This window comes from Rhynchophorus ferrugineus, unplaced genomic scaffold (assembly GCF_030347505.1).
Source record: "Rhynchophorus ferrugineus isolate W39M unplaced genomic scaffold, kcgeb_rfMv2 rfM2, whole genome shotgun sequence".
In the NCBI taxonomy this organism is placed as follows: Eukaryota; Metazoa; Arthropoda; class Insecta; order Coleoptera; family Curculionidae; genus Rhynchophorus; species Rhynchophorus ferrugineus.
In genome coordinates, this window is record NW_027472581.1 from 71,901,937 (window position 1) to 71,920,503 (window position 18,567).

The 18,567-nt window shown below is 33.0% G+C and overlaps 1 protein-coding gene across 1 annotated transcript; it reads right to left on the bottom strand.

Moving 5' to 3' along the window:
- Positions 1 to 2,267: 2,267 nt before the first annotated feature.
- Positions 2,268 to 5,338, bottom strand: kairos. The gene has a single exon (XM_076397091.1). The coding sequence runs from the start codon at positions 5,333 to 5,335 to the stop codon at positions 3,971 to 3,973; it is 1,365 nt and encodes a 454-aa protein (XP_076253206.1). The 5' UTR covers positions 5,336 to 5,338; the 3' UTR covers positions 2,268 to 3,970.
- Between the last annotated feature and the right edge of the window lie 13,229 nt (positions 5,339 to 18,567).

The following is an 18,567-nucleotide window of genomic DNA, read 5'->3' on the forward strand; positions in this document are numbered from 1 at the left end:
CCATAGTTGGTAAAAGGAGACTTTAAAATATATTTTAAAAAAAGAGTCCTTGGTCTGGAACATATATTGGTTTGTTGAAAAAATGTTGTTTTTTATAAACCTTTCGATATTTGAAAAAAATGTAGATGTATTTTAACATTCTGTTCTGTGTAAACTTCGATGATTTTGGAACTCTTCGACTGTTCGATCGTTTTATCTGTGTTTCTATATGACCACACCCTCCTCATACATTTTAGAATTCATGATAACACGTAAAATAAATGGTTTTGATCATTTTGCGTCAAACGTTCATTGTTTAGTAACTGTATTTAAACTTAGACTTTAAATCTTATAAAATATTTTTAACAAAAAAATTGAACCGACGTAAAAAAATAAATAAGGAACTCACTAAAAAGTAAAATATAAACAAACTTAGATTTTTAACACAAAAAAAAAACGTTTTAAAATAAAATATGTACGTAATAGTCGTTGTAATAACTACATAAAAATAAACAAAGCTTATCTACTACATGTATTTTATATTCTATTATATGCACAATTTAACTTTATACCTACCTAGACCTATTTATTCATTTACAATAGTATTCGAACTACTACCAACTGATTAGTTTGAAAGCGTTATGAGCAAAACAAATATTTGTTTTTTTCGTAAATTAATTTTGTGTATATATCACAAAATTATATTATTATTCTTGTATTGTTTGGGCTCGACACTGATTGAGTGAACATTTAGTAGTTGTTCAAATAATACTGAACACTTTTTACTTTTTAGTGAGTTCCTTATTTATTTTTTTGAAGTCAGTTATTTTATTAAGTATTACAATGGGTAGACCAAGTAAAGGTGTAGCCCGTATGAGGAAAAATAGGAATAAAGAAACAATGATTGAAAATAATGAATGCTTCAGGCACGGAAGTCCGCTACTTAACCTAGGTAATTTGACAAATGTTCTAACTAAAATATCTCTACACAAATAACTGATTAACATAAAAAAATATGTGAAAACTTTGCACGTGCCTTTGAAATTTGAGGATTCTGCTCGATTTCCCTCCTTTCCCCATCAGATCCTGATTTGGTTCTAATGGGACCACCCCGGGAGCGCACTCTTTCGAATAAAAAAAAAAAGAAAATCGGTCATTAAAACGTACACTAAAAAAATATAGTATATAGTATAATATATAGTCGAACATAGAACCTCCTTTTTGTTTTGAAGTTGGTTAAAAACAGGAAAAAAACTCTTTCTTCCTGAAATGTAAATAAATGCATTAGACTATTGTAGATTGGTTTGGTTTGCTTTGGTAGATTAATCAACATTGATATTTATATAGGCCATTAAGTTTGAAGCTGTTAAAATCCGACACAAGTTAATTATGATCACAACCATGATTCCTTCTTACACATAATTCAATTTTCAATGGTCTTCAGATTGCTCATTCGACAGTTGGTAGACTATATTGCGAAGATTAATAGTACATTGAGTATTCATTTGCAATATAAGGTACAGCTTAATAAAAAGAAATATATATGGTCCGTCTTAGTAAAGTGAATATAATTTTATTATCAATTTCAAGGTTATTTCGTTTTCATTTTAGTTTTTAGCTATTTTTTACAGATTGGGTAATTTATTATTTCGTTTTTACTAACTAGGGTTTATCTAGCCTGGACCTACTGCTTAATGTGGGTTCTGAATCACTAATGACGTAAAGACCATTCCTGAATATATCCTGTGTTATCCAGCCTGGAGTGAATGTTCTTTGCCCGACTTTATACTTTAATATTTTAAGCATAATTAAAAAAAAAAACCTTTCCTGACCGTTAGGTTTCATGTTCAATAAAAACTTTTCGCTGAAACTAATTTTCTGCCAAGGTTTCATTAATATTTTTAAGGCTTACACACAATTAACAATCCAAAAGTTTGTTTAATTGTGTATCTAAAAATCTGTTGAAACAACGAAGTAACGAAAACTTTGAACGTTTTAAAATGGGATGTTACGACAGATGGCTTTAGATTCTACAAGTTTAATTTTCAAGATTTTGATTAGGAACTTTTCAAGACTATTCAAGGTTGAAATCAATGATAACTTAATTGCCCTACCATCCTCCAAATATTTTGTAATTTCAAAAATGTTATTTATTTATAGCATAAGTAGTTTTAAAAAACTTTAAGCGAATCGATAAACATTTGAAATATTTAGTAGTGATATGATTATAGTGTCTTTATTTGTATTGATAGTTTGTAAGAGTCTGAATTTATTTTTTTGAAGTCAGTTATTTTATTAAGTATTACAATGGGTAGACCAAGTAAAGGTGTAGCCCGTATGAGGAAAAATAGGAATAAAGAAACAATGATTGAAAATAATGAATGCTTCAGGCACGGAAGTCCGCTACTTAACCTAGGTAATTTGACAAATGTTCTAACTAAAATATCTCTACACAAATAACTGATTAACATAAAAAAATATGTGAAAACTTTGCACGTGCCTTTGAAATTTGAAGATTCTGCTCGATTTCCCTCCTTTCCCCATCAGATCCTGATTTGGTTCTAATGGGACCACCCCGGGAGCGCACTCTTTCGAATAAAAAAAAAAAGAAAATCGGTCATTAAAACGTACACTAAAAAAATATAGTATATAGTATAATATATAGTCGAACATAGAACCTCCTTTTTGTTTTGAAGTTGGTTAAAAACAGGAAAAAAACTCTTTCTTCCTGAAATGTAAATAAATGCATTAGACTATTGTAGATTGGTTTGGTTTGCTTTGGTAGATTAATCAACATTGATATTTATATAGGCCATTAAGTTTGAAGCTGTTAAAATCCGACACAAGTTAATTATGATCACAACCATGATTCCTTCTTACACATAATTCAATTTTCAATGGTCTTCAGATTGCTCATTCGACAGTTGGTAGACTATATTGCGAAGATTAATAGTACATTGAGTATTCATTTGCAATATAAGGTACAGCTTAATAAAAAGAAATATATATGGTCCGTCTTAGTAAAGTGAATATAATTTTATTATCAATTTCAAGGTTATTTCGTTTTCATTTTAGTTTTTAGCTATTTTTTACAGATTGGGTAATTTATTATTTCGTTTTTACTAACTAGGGTTTATCTAGCCTGGACCTACTGCTTAATGTGGGTTCTGAATCACTAATGACGTAAAGACCATTCCTGAATATATCCTGTGTTATCCAGCCTGGAGTGAATGTTCTTTGCCCGACTTTATACTTTAATATTTTAAGCATAATTAAAAAAAAACCTTTCCTGACCGTTAGGTTTCATGTTCAATAAAAACTTTTCGCTGAAACTAATTTTCTGCCAAGGTTTCATTAATATTTTTAAGGCTTACACACAATTAACAATCCAAAAGTTTGTTTAATTGTGTATCTAAAAATCTGTTGAAACAACGAAGTAACGAAAACTTTGAACGTTTTAAAATGGGATGTTACGACAGATGGCTTTAGATTCTACAAGTTTAATTTTCAAGATTTTGATTAAGAACTTTTCAAGACTATTCAAGGTTGAAATCAATGATAACTTAATTGCCCTACCATCCTCCAAATATTTTGTAATTTCAAAAATGTTATTTATTTATAGCATAAGTAGTTTTAAAAAACTTTAAGCGAATCGATAAACATTTAAAATATTTAGTAGTGATATGATTATAGTGTCTTTATTTGTATTGATAGTCTGTAAGAGTCTGAAACTAAATAACAGTTAATTTACGCGATATATGTTTCTATTATTTGTATAAAATAAAGTTTTACATAATTTAGAAAATGTTTTAAGTTAATTAATATCGGGATAATTTGTAAAGTATTCTAATAATGGTTTTTTTTGGGATAAATAATGTAATTATATTTTATAGATAGATATATCTGTACCAATATTTTCAGTCTGTAGATTTCATAGGCATTGTTTTTAAGCGATAATCTGATATCCTTACGAATATTTCGTTTTGTATCTTTACGAAAATAGGTCTTTCAGGGTGGAACAAAGGGATGTGTCACATGTATCGGCGTGTTCTTCATCCCCCTTTGAGAACCAACTGGCCTTCATCTTGTTGGCGGCACCGAAAACCCTCTCAGTCAGTTTAGCGGTTTTTCCGGGTGAAAGGACATCTTTGGCTGAAGGGAAATCCGGAATGGATTGTCTCAAAAACACCTCGATGGCACTGCCCAAGGCCTGAGCGTCGACCAACGAGCCGCTGCGTTCATCCCACATCACTTTTCCGGGCTCCTTTTCGATAATCTTCTTCGAAATGTTTTCGAGAAACGAGGGTTTTTTAACGGCCGGTTCGGCGGCGGCCGCTTTTGGCTGATGCCGTTTCGAGAACCAATTAGAAAGGCACGGTAATTGTTTGGTTTGGTCTTGGGAGGTCGATTGGGTGAGGGTTTCCTTCAAGACCGACATATCGAAACTGTTCGAACGGCTTTTGCTCGCAGGCTGAGGATCGTCGTTAGTTTGCGTCCTAGCTGTTTTCGGTTGTGGATTCGGAACTTCCTTCTCCCACTGATCGATTTCGGTGGCGGATGTTGAAAGAGAAGACAAAATAGAAACAAGATCAGTATTAGTACAGACTATTCCTGGTTTTATCTTACTTGTGGTTGGTATGGGAGGTAATTCGGATGCTCTGCGTTTGCTACTGCTTATTATAGGTGGCAAACTGGTGCCAACAAAGTCCGAATAACGACGCCCGGCGTTTGTGTACCGTTGGACGCTGCCGGATGGCTCGTCCAGCGGTTGTACCTCGCACAATTTCTCACTGCTAGTGTTCCAAACTTTCATACGCACTTTACGCGATTGCACGATATCGTCCATGATGTCGAGCTGGAGGTTGTGCACGCTGCCGCGTGTATCCGTCGACGGTGGACAGGCTATGGATTCCCGCCGGTTGGGAAGGACTCTGGATGGGAATCCGCCAGATGGAAAAGCGGCTACAGACTCGCGTCGGTTCCTGCCGAAGAGTGTGGTTGGAACCTTGGAGATGGTCACGACGGAGTGACGACGTCCGCCAGGTGAGACCTGAGGTGCCTGGCAAAGCGTGGCCAGGAACTCGGCCTGTCTGGGACCTGGACCGGACTCTCCTCTGTCGGATAATCTGCGAATCTGGCTAGCGGTGATGCCGCTGCACTGTGGCGTGGGTAAAGAATGTTTGCGGACATCGCGACCGAATGGTGACAGCAGGTAGGGGTTCATGCTGGGCGACTCGTCTTCAGAACTGTGCTGTGAGCTGCTCTTTTGGGTATCATCCTCGTTCTCTTGGTCTTCCACGACGATTACGGGTTCGGAAGTTTGCGACTGGAGACGAGCCACAGAACTACGACGCATGGTGGTGTTCTGTAACAACAAAATGGATCGGTTAATAACAATATTAACAACAATTTTTGTCATATAACTAGGTTTGGGCAAGAGGGATATTTGTCACGGTGCGAAATTTTCTATTCCAGGTTGCAGGTTTTTATCCGTGTTTGGTTCTGAAAAGAACCTTTAATATGTTGACGACGTTTCGCTAGAATATCATTTGCCATTTTCAGGTTTTGCTACTAGATAATTACTACAAACTTAGTAGGCGAGAACTTTCTATGTTTTCTCTATATATTAATTATGTTTTAGAGGCGTGAAATTTGTAAACGGTTAAAGAACTTTTAGACCTAACATTTTTATTCAACATGAGCTACAAATAAATAAATTCCAATAAAATGAAACACACCCAAATCAAGCAACCAGGAATAGCCATGGATCGGTGACAAATATACCAAAAAAACGTGCGCTGCCAACAACTCAAATCAACTACGGATGCGTACTTTTTAAATACTTTTAAAACGTTGTAGGTTGTATAATGCCAACAGGCAATTTTTAAGACAAATAATGCGTGTATTAAGTGGACGCCCAAAAGAGGTTGTTATCGACGAAAACATTAAAAAAATCCACAAAGTGATTTTGAATGACCGTAAATTGAAACTGAATGAAACAGCAGACACTGAAAAGATATCAAATGAACGTGTACATCATATCATTGACGAATATTTGGGTATGAGAAAGCTCTGTGCAAAGTGGGTGCCGCGCGAGCTCACCTTTGACCAAAAACAACGACGAGTTGATGATTCCGAGAAGTGTTTGAAGACGATCAAGCGTAATAAACTCGAGTTTTTGCGTCAGTATGTGGCAATGGATAAAACATGACTTCATCATTTCAATGTGAAGTCCAATCGACAGTAATCCGAGAGGACTGCACACGATGAACCCGCTCCAAAGCGTGGGAAAACGCAACAGTCGGCTGGCAAGTTTATGGCGTTTGCATTTTGGGATGCACATGGAATAATTTTCATTGGCTATCTTGAAAAAGGAAGGACCATCAACAGCGACTATTACATAACGTTAGTGGACCGTTTGAAGGACGAAATAGCCGAAAAACAGCCGCATTTGAAGAAAACGAAAGTGTTGCTTCACCAAGATAATACACCTTGTCACAACTCAGTGAAAACGATGCCAAAAATACATAAATTGGGCTTCGAATTGCTTCCTCATCCATCGTATTCTGCAGATCTGGCCTCCAGCGACTCCTTACTGTTCTTAGATCGCAAAAGAATGCTCGCTAGGAAGAAATTTGCGTTGAACGAAGAGGTTATCGACGAAACTGAGGCCTATTTTGAAGCAATAAACAGAAATCGTACTAGATAAATGGTATCGAAAAGTTGGAGGATGGCTATAATCAGTGTATCATCACCCTTGAAAGGAATTATGTGGAATAAGAAAGACTAATTTTGCCAAAAAAATGTGTTTTACTATGGTAAACCGGGGACTTTTCAATTGACCTGTTAAGGCATTAAAATACAGCTGTGAATTGATTGGGTTATGTTGTCCTGGTGGAAAAGTAAAATTTCAGCAATTGGTCTCACTACCAGATCCACTACGCTCATAAGATTCTGGGATGGAAATAACCACTTTTTGGCCAACATTCAAAAATATAATAGTTGTTTCGAAATGATATTGTTTGGAGTAACGCATATTATATATAATTTGTGTGAGAAATTGAGCAACAAAACAATTGCAAATGCAACGACATATTTATATTTAGAATAGCTGGTACTACTATTACCAATCACTTAATACAGATCATTAATTTTTTCAAATGTCTTTTGTGGTCAATCCGGATGCGGAAATTGATAGGCGTTGTGTCCGCAATCCAACAGAGGAGCGAATTGTTGTAGTCGGAATAACGATTTAGTTAAAATATTCAAAACAGCATTGACAGTCATAATGACGTAGACGTAAAACTTGCAAGATAGATGTAGGCGATAGTAGTTCATCGGGTCAACTAGATGTTTACAAATAAATGTGAACTGATACTATATAATGTTATTATTTCTTATATTACTATGCAATATCATATACTTAAGATTTATTTAAGTATATTTAAAATTAAACCATTAATTATAATTTTACGTGTAATTCAAATATAAAACTTGCAATTATTGCATTGGCAATTTTTTCACTTTAAAATTTATTTATTAAGAAAAATTGGTACAAAATATATTAATCATTAGTTTATCAGCTAGTAATACATTACACTTGGCTGTACATGTAAATGTCTCTCTTGAGCTATTCTAGTACTTTTTGTGCTTTAGATTGTTGTAGTATACCCAGTTTTCATTTTCAGTCGCAATATGCAACACAGAATACTCTTCTTTTTTGTCTGGCAAGCAACGAAACTGCGATATTGAAATGGTTTGAAATGGTATTTTCAGTCAATTTGTATGGTAACCATTTTTATTCTCTCGGGTCGTTTCTATCGCATGTAAACATCTGGATATGGCTGACCCTTTGATCTGATACTGATATGATCTAAACTGCTAGGCTGTTTAAACGTTTTTTTGGGAGTTTAAGCTGTTTAAGCCCCGGTTTTTGTCTTTCTTGATCAATTTTTTCTAACTGACATCAAAATTCTTTTCGACACTTTTAAATTGTTGAAAAATTAAACTAGATCGACAATTGGGGCACGCCTTTATGGAAAAGACTTTTATAGGTTATGGTTTCTAATTAAATTGGCAGTATACGTTGTGGTTAATAAACCACTGTATAAACTACTGTATTTTTTACTGCACAGTTAGAGGACTTAGCAAAACCTATATTCATCATTTAAGACGGTTGGAAAATAAGAATTAATGAAAGTAAATCTATACATGTGCAGTTCACCTATAAACAGACCATGATATATTCCATATATCTTGGAATGAATCTCGATGCAAAACTTCGCTGGAAGGAATATATAAAGAAGGAAAGAAAAGAACTGGAATTGAAATATAGGAAAATGTGTTGACTAATTGGAAGAAAATCACAATTAACAGTACATAATAAATTGCTATTATATAAGCAAATACTGAAACCTATATGGACATACGGAGTTCAATTATGGGGATGTTCTGCAAAGAGTAACATAAATCAAATACAAATTTTTCAGAACAAAGTCCTGAGAGGTATTGTGGGTGCACCCAATTACTATAAGACTGATTGCCTACATCGAGACCTTCAGATACCCACAGTCAGTCAAGAAATCAAGATAATTGCACAAGACTCCATTCTCATACAAATATTGAAATATTACTATCGGATACCACCAGAACAGGACACACGCTCAAAAGAATCAAACCATCTGATCTTGTGTAGTGTTGTGTAGTGAGGTGCATTTATTGAAAAATGCAGCAGTGACATATATAAACATTGTTTTACCAGAGACTGAGATAGGGCCGATGGGTCCTCCTAGTTATATACCTAGATTTAAGTTATTATAAAGACAAATTGTAGGTTAGATGGAAACGACTAGTAACGATATATTAATTAAATAAAAAAAAATTTAAGACGGAATTGGCTTTATTAGACTCTCTATCACTTGGTTGGAGTTACCCTCACGGGGCTTAGATTTTACATCTGAGTTCGGGGAGTGACGCCCCCGGGGCCCGAGTCTTTCTATTAAAATAAGTTGTTGAGCCATTTGTGTCAATATTTGAGTAGGAAGCGAGGGTACTGTTCGGCATTAATGACATCCCTTTCATTTCTTTTATGGTTGTCACACTATTGCGGTGGAATTTTTTCGCAATTGTAATATCTTAGATATAATAGAGACAAGACACACAGTTTGTTTGAATATTACAATTATTTGGTTAGAATGTTTGTTAAGTCCGTGAAGTTCATTTTAATGCAAACAGCAGTACCACGACTCGAAGAAAACTATGCTCTGTAGTTTGAGGTACTCTGTAGTTTGATGTTTCAAGCATGTAAATTTAAGATTAGGACTGACAATCACTGTCGTAAGATAGATCTAAGAAGAATTTAGTTTTAGACAGCTTACTTTAGGGCCCTTTATCATTTTAATCTGGGGTAGCTTAAGTGTTTTCTTTTGTCTTTTTGTTGTTCTTATATTCTGAAGAAGGTGTGCGCTTCCTCTACAATGATCTACATCAATTATTTAAAGGAGAATGGTATGTATTAAATGAGGATTTAAAAATGCAATCTTCTGTAATGTATCTTCTATACTTTAAATGAAGACGAGCTTTTAAGAATCCTTGAGTTTAAAAACAATTGTTGCTCCACTCTCGGGTCCACGTTTGATTTAATTGTTCACATTTTGTTCCTAAGATTTAACGCCGAATCCAGTATTCGGAAGAACTTCTAAATTCATTCGTCTTCAAATAGTGGTGTTTTATATTAGGCTACTATTTGTTCTCCTGTTAATCTTTGTTAGGACCTCTGTCTCTTGGTACTATATCTAGAGTACCGATTATAATTCGTTCAGTTAACTCATTGCTGGTTTAAGATGACGCTTTGACAATAACATAATTTATATTCAAGTTTCATTCCATACAATAAATACTAATTTTCATTCTTATTTTAAAATTATTATTTTTTTTTATTTCTTTCTTTCAATCTGTTTAAATTCATATTGTATTTTTTATTACATGCTATCTAGATGTTCTGATTGGTCTTTCAGGTGATTTTTATTTAGTTTTTATATTATACTTAGTAATAAATTAATTTTTATATTAATATTATACTAAGAATATGTAATGTAAGATGTAATTAATAAAAAAACTTTATTTTGCGACGCGAGTATGTGAATGTTGGCAATTTTGGTACCTCACGATGTATGTCTAACAGTAAAATATATTTGAACTTATTACATTTTTCCTTAGTAAAATATTTGGTAACGGTCTATACCTAGGGTGTAGCAGAAACGATCAAGATGAGAAGATAGGAGTATTACACTTTTCAAAATTATGAATTAAAATTATGTGTAATGTGTAAATGTTATTACAGGTTTTAGCAAGAGTCTTATGTAAATTAATTAATTTATTTTCTTACATTGTTTTATATCTTTATATAATTCCTAAGGTTTGGTTTAAATCCTTTCCTAACAGTTATGCATATGTATTACTGAATTAGTTGTGTATAAAGCAATGACCTTTTTAGGTAGGTTAGTGCAAAACATAGTCGTGTGTGATGGAATTAAAAAAAAGGGTATATCAACGTTTAATTGAAAATGGCAAAAGTGCAATTTCTTAACTAAAATAGAGACGTATCTGTATTAGCTATTTCATTGTTTAGCACTAATTACAATTTGCATCGATCTGAGTAAGCGTTGCAAAAGACATTTTATTGTCTCTTGTGGAATTTAATTTTGCATTTAAACCATGAATTGGATATCGATTCGAATACGTATTTGAAAATTATAGATGTTCCATGGAATTTAAATCGGGAATCGGAAATGCGGTCAGTTAATTAAACTTATCTCAATTTTCTGTAAGGATGCAGATTTATTATATCCAACAAAGCTAGCATATGGTGGTTTTTAATTTTTTAGTTTTATTGATTTTTATTCTGCTTTCGACTTTATACTTTTGCTCACATTGGGCAGCTTTCGAAGCGTGACATGTTGAAAAGTTTCTCCACCTTTCTTCACGAGTTTCACAAACTCTTCGTTTTTATATGTGATATATAAATCGGTTAAATTCTCGCAATATTTATAAGTAAATAATTTATATTACTTAGAATGAGTGTTAGTACTGCCAATAACCGTGCTGAATCTGGAGTATCTTTTGAAGTATTGTGGTCTTTTTGCCTTCAATTATTTTCTAGTTATAGCTTAATACGGTATTACTAGGACATAGTAGGTTAAAACGTCTTCCTAAAAGTGAGCACGCGAGAGGGTTTAATTTACTGACAATTGACGAAGTGGCTCTTGCTGTCGGAAAAAATTTGCAAGATAGATGTAGGTCATACGAAGTTCACTGGGTCATCTAGTTTTAATATATTCTTTATTGTATGGGAAGATTAATTTTGTTAGTGACTGACTGTTACACTCTGTTGTCTTCCCAAATCAACTGGTAAAACGAGTCAACCAATATCATATGTAATACACATCATAAACTGTTGTGGTTATTTAACATCTATAAGAACCTGTTATAGCCTCTCGAATTAATTGAAGATATTTCCAAAAAATACCCCGTGCAATCAATATATTCAATGTAAATATTCATTGTAAACTTTTTGAGATATAATGTAATAAGTATTACAATATGTAATTATATCCAGTCACAAATAACGCTAATGCGTTAAGATAACGTTAGATCATTTTTTACTTATGCTTCTAATTAGACTACAATTGCATATTACAATCTTAATTTATAAATTAATTTATTATTACTGTTCTGTTATGTTTGCATCAATGCAGGATAAGTGAAATGAAGGATAAATACATCAATATGTATCTCCCAAATAAAAATTTAATTGGAGCCCTTACGCTAAAGTTAGGAATAACACTTAAACAATATACAAGTTCTTGTGCTTTGGTTCGCTTAAAACTTCTGATTTGCTGCGTGTTGTGCAGTAACTGTATTGCTTCTACGTTGCTGTGATTCAGTAATATATTTTATTGAGGAATACATATTGATGTATTTTCTCGTACTCGTATTGATTGTAAATTAATCCAAGTAAAATGAAAAGTAGTAATAAATTAATTTATAATTAAGATTGTACCAAACGTATCTAATAAAGATGTTATAAAAAAAGTAATATTTTTTATGTTTTATGACGAAATCGAGGCTAACTTTATACATTCTTTTGATTTCGAGGTCATCGTGTTATTCATAGATCATGTAGCGATAAGCATTGGTAATTAACCCAAGAACTTTATTTTGATTCACTTAAAACTTCTGACTTCCTGCGTGTTGTCCAGTAACTTTACTTTAGTGATTAACTACTGATTAACCAGTATGGTTGTTTAATTTTGAATTTAATTTCAGCTTTTTGTCTAACTTTTCCAATTTAATATACCATTCCCGAAAACGTTTCAATTGTTTTAAACTAGTGTCAAGAAGTCTGATATGTACATCATTTTTGCACCCCCGGTCATCACTTCCGAGTTTCCAACTTGTCTAACGGAGACGTTCATCAATCATTCCTAAGAGAGAAAATACGATGGAACAAAAATAAATATCGTTTCCGGTTTTTTCTCGTGCTTTCTCTTCCGTGGCCTTAGCGGAAAAAAGTTTTCGGAGGGACTTCAGGCGTCGTCAATTATAATTTCCGTAGTTTCGTATTTTACGACCTAACAATACATCAAATTAACGGGCTTCTAACTGGAAAAGTCGAAATAGCGGGATTAAATGGGAGTATATGTGGAGGAAGTGACATTACAGTTTGAGACAAACTGGTCGGGATACACTGATTGAGGAAAGAAGTATAGTACGAACTAAAGTAAAGCAATAAAAGCTCGATACGGTCAGAGATTTTAAAAGATTTTTGTTTCCGTTCAATAAATGACATATGTAATTCGAGTTGCTAGCTTTTTTTGTTCTTAGAAATAAATCTTTACAACAGGCGGAAAGAAAGCTATAACTGCAGAAGTATATATGTTTTTGGACCTGAGCTTCAAACAAAACGAAGCAAATCAGCATCGTAAAAATATCAGCTTTTTAAAATTCGTTCTAGTTTTACAAATATTTAATAAATTCATTATTTATTATTTGTAAGAAATAAGGGACATTTATTGAATTTAATTATCATCGTGCCTTCGTCCTAAAATCCTGGGTATCATCCTCCTTAGATTCTTTTGTATGAAAATTTTGGAAACAACTTGGTTAAGTACTTGAAAGCTGTTCCTTGGTGGTTGAGCGCTTGAAGGCCAATTTTAATATGTGTTTAATGTAAAATTGGGCATTTTATTGCCATCCTATAGGTTCACAAGTACTAAAGAAGATACATTTTGTTGTCCTAGGTCATAATGTGTGCGACTAGGCCACACCTATCTCACATAATGATGATCAACTGCACGACTGTACCATACATAAGAAACAGCAACATTTAGTGAATCCAGATTGCATCCCAAACAATAGACCAATAACCTATAATAAATATACAAACAGTAAACCAATTAAAATTAAATCATAATAAATATAGTAAACCAATTGATATTTCGGTAATTATATTAAGTACAATTAATTTATTTCTAAACTTTTAGATTGCCACAAAAGAAGTACAGTGATATGAAACAAGTCTAATAGGGATTAAGATAGGCACTAAGTTTAAACTAAAGCAAAAAAGATAAATCTTCAAGTATTTCTTATTTTGTCTAAATTATTGAATAAAATTGTGGATTATGGTGGATTAATTCGTGAATATCAAATTTTCATTAATTTAGATTCGTAATTATACTTATAATGTCATTACTCCGTTTAAATATATTAATTCAACAATTAATTAATTTTAAAAACCTCACTATTTTACATACGTGTGCAAAGGATAACCTGAAGGACCAAAAAAGTTGTCGGGAAGACTGTAAAATATAAGACTTATCAGACGAAAACTCAGCTTAAACTCTCCAAGAACTTCGACATAGCTTACTAACTGATGAATTAGCTGTTTCAAGGCATAGAAAACATCTAAAGTGGGCTAAGATTGTTACCACACAAATCGACAGAAAACACAATATCTTGAATATCTTAATTTCATTGCTTGTCAATCGAAAGAAGAAGAGTTTTCTATGGCATTTGGTGGTTTGAAGTGGCAAAAGCAGTATTGTGGTATAACTCTAAAGATGTAGTGCAATGAAGGTTACTAAAATCGATTTAAATGGTTACTTTAGATGTGTATGATGTCACCCCAATAATTTTTTCCTATTATTTAATTATTACATTATTACTAGTCGTTTCCGACTAACCTACAATTTGTCTTCATGATAACTTAAATCTAGGTATATAACTAGCCCATCGGCCCTCTCTCAGCATATATGTCACTGCTGCATTTTTTTATTATACGCACTACACAACACTACGTAAGATCAGATGGTTTTATTCATTTGAGTCTGTGTCCTGTTCTGGTGGCATCCAAAAGCTGCAATACTTCGTAGACGAGAGAGAATATTCTCATGAGAATGGAGACTTTCCTTATGCCCCCTTGCAATTCTCTTGATTTCTTGACAGACTGTGGGTATTTCAAGGTCTCGATATAAGTAATCAGTTCTATAGTATTTGCGTACGCCCACAATACCTCTCAGGACTTTGTTCTGAAAAAATTGTATTTTGTTTATGTTACTCTTTGCAGAATATCCCCATAATTGAACTCCGTATGTCCATATAGGTTTCAGTATTTGCTTATTTAATAGCAATTTATTACGAACTGATAATTCTGATTTTCTTCCAATTAGTCAGTACATTTTTCTTTTCTTTTCTTATTTATATGTCCCTTCTAGCGAAATTTTGCATCAAATTCATTCCGAGATATTTAGCGTTGTTGCTATATGGAGTGATAGTATTATTTAATGTTATTGGGGCTTGTACTGTCTAATTGTAGGTGAACTGTACATGCACAAATTTACTTTCGTTAATTCTTATTTTTCAAGCTTATGTCTAATTATTTATATTGTTACTTGCCTGTTGTAATTTTCGTGTGGCTTCTTCACTATTGTCTCCGACAGCTATAATCGCAGTATCATCAGCAAATCTAGCTATCGTAATATTCTCCAAATTGTGATATATCACAAGTGTGGAGTACATAAAGCATTGGCGCCAATACACTTCCTTGTAGTACACCTGCTTTAGCTTGTTTTATTGTAGAGTAAGCTTCTTCTTGTTTGACTCTAAATATTCTGGTTGTAATGTACGATTTTAATAGTTCGGTGTGTTGTTTTGGTAACATTTTATGTAGTTTATGAACAAGGTCTTAATGCCAAACCTTATTGAAGGCTTGTGCTATATCTAAAAATATAGCTGAGCATACTTTTTTTACTTTCGCAGGCTTTTTCAAAAATATTTATTATTCTGTGGACCTGGTCAATCGTTGAATGCTTGTTAATGAACCCAAACTGGTGTGTTGGTATTAGGCTTTTTCTCTCTATGATACAACTCGAACAAATTGAATTGAACGCATTATTGCAAAAATGGCGAGTAATAGCGAATAATAGAGTACATTCTTTATATGACAACACTTGACCACATGTTGTAAGTGTTATAAAATATTTAATTTTGCAAATGTATATATATATATATATATATATATATATATATATATATATATATATATATACGGATGTTCTACTGCAGCCAGTGGAACATTTAAGAAATGATCAGAATATATATGAATACGTGCAAACTCCTAATATTAACAGTATTAATTCCTCAGTATTTAAATGGAAGCAAAAGTAGATCATGTTATAGAATGTTTCTCACTTTTTTGTTTTTTTCCATAAATTTGTGCTATTATGTATTGATTAAGATAATTTAGTTACTTACAATTTCTATGAACCATCAGGTAGTTGTAACGTTAAAGGCGATTTCATTTTATGAATTAAAATAAAACCTAAACATTTCCATTCCGTTCTGTAAACCTACTCTAGCTTAGGGCTATTTTAATAACACGGAATTCTCTGCTGTTCCCTATAATAATATAATATCCAGACATTCCCGGTGAACGACGACGAGAAAATGTCTTGTTTGGGTCTGGAACAAGCACTGAAATTTAATATTAAATTTCACCGGAGTTTCATTCCGATTTAACATAGAAAAGTAGTTTTAAATTGTAATTGTTAATTTCTCCGTTTGCTTTTAATTATCTATATTAATTCTTTAAACTAATTAGCTAAATGTTTTAATTATATAGTTATTTTCATTGTACTTTTAAAATTATGTATTTATTTATAAAAGGTTTCTAATAGGTGCAAAACGAAATTTGTTTTGTACGAATTTTGCCGAATTTCAGAAATTAACAATGAACAAGTTCTTCTGTTTTCACTATGTTGGTGTTACCGTTGAGTTGATTAGTGGTTGAATTTTTGACCAATGTAATATAAAAAAAAGCCTTATGATTTCTATTAAGTAAATAACATGTACAAAAATATTTCAATAAATATTCATTATCATCTGGTACATTTAACTGTTGGTGATTGTTAACAAATTATCAGAATTACTATTATATTAAACTTTACTCGTGATGGCTTGAAAGAATCGAAAACAGAAAACATTTATTTTGGAATTTTATTCAATAATATTAAAAATAAAATATGCGTATACAGAGAATATTATCATCGTTAATGAAATTTAAATTGAAAAAGTGTTTAGTGGAATTATAGGATGGTGTAAAATCCATAATTAACACAACAACAAACAACAAGAAGAAAAGTTAAATATATAAGATGAGGGGAAAATGTCTATTTATCCTAATAGATGGCTTTATAATCGTATATCTATAGGAATGTTCGTCTGGTCGGTCGGTCGGAATGTGTGGCAGTCGATGCGATTGTTTGTCCGAACACTCACTACTATTTTGTGGAAGGTATTCATACGAGAAATGAAACACTGGTTGAATAAAAATTTGTTTATTTCGATTTAAATTGGTACATGCGGTCGGCGGGAAAATCGACAGGATATTAGGTTAGGTAAACGAAGTACGGTAGCGCTGTGGAAGTGGTACTGTTACAAGGGGGTAGAGAAAATAAAAGAGAGCGAGATGTCATCGTGGTGGTCTTTTATAGCCGGGAACTGTATGGTACCAATCCACCGGCCAACCTTTGAAATTGCTGTAGGTGAATGCGTGGTGGCCTAAAGGGTCGTATTGGTAGGTACATATCTCCAAATCTTATTTAAAGACATACTATAACGCGTTTAATATTACATAGAACATAAAGCAAACCGTTTAAATGTAACGTCGTTCTATTAGTTAGTCAAATGTTACGTTGTGTTGCAAAAGCAGATTCTAAAACAGAATTTTCCTCATATTTTGCTTTTTTTCTTTCGACTGTAACGTGTGAAGTTAAAGATCGAGGTCGAAACACATATAAGATCTACAAATGGTTACACATTATATTAATGTCAACGAAAATAACTTCTATTTTATGGGATTGGAAATTAAATGTTTATTATGCGTTACTCAAATCTGGTCGGCTAGATCTTCAACTAGTCTAGAATTCGACTATCTACTGTTAAAAACTAAAGTGATAATTTAAAAAAAGAACTGGCGGTATTGATCAATTGGAAACAGACAAATATTCCTTCCTTCATGATAACGCTAGACCACACATATATTTACTGACAGGATAAAAATCGAGAGATTGGCTAGAATTTTCATCCAGCGTATTATCCGGGACTTTATATGGTCTGACTATCATCTGCATTATTTGAATCGTGTAAAACGGACTGTGAAACGGTTTGTGAAAATCACTTGGTGTCAGAAAGGTGGCAAAAGATCATCGTTCAAAATGGCCCATATATCATAAACTAGTATTAAATATATATAAGAATTTTTATTTCATTTTAAAGAATACAAAAAACACAAAAACGATTTCTTGCTAGTCAGTATTTCTCTTTGATGTTTCACCTCGCCCTACGAATTTATCATCACATTTGCCATCACGCATATGACTATTTGCTCATAATCTACTTGTAAATACATTCGTTTTGAAAATAAGTCGAATAACTCTTGTTTTATACAATTATGCAATCTATTCTTTGCACGAAATAATATTATTGGCAGAAATAAAATGAATTTTTCCATTATCCTTAATATGTGTTGTAAAATTTGTATAAAAAATTTCTAAAATTAAACACTACACATTTTTAATTTTCCGCGCAATAACTTTAAGTGCATCATTGTTGTCCTTAGCTATCGTCTATTAGTGGACTGTTGTGAGATTTTGATTTTGTGTGTGTTTTGGCCCGGTATCAGTCGGTGGAATGCTGCTGTGACGAGTGACGAGATCATATTATGTGGCTTCTGGGTTTATGAAGGTACCAAATAAACCGGTTCATAGCTGATTACTAGTAAGCACTGCTGCTACTTTGATGATATGGCCGTTATGGGATACGAGGGCGCTGCGAAATTTAGCTAGTAAACTAACGTCAGTTTAGACTCGACGGAGTAATGCCATGTAGGACAAAAATAAAAATTGCATCGACGGAAAAAATTGTTGCAGCCTGGAGAAAGAGGAATCTAGTGGCCACAGGTGCTAAACACCCAGAATATCAACCAACTCGCGAATGAGTATATTTTTTGAAGATCTGGAGTCAAGTTGC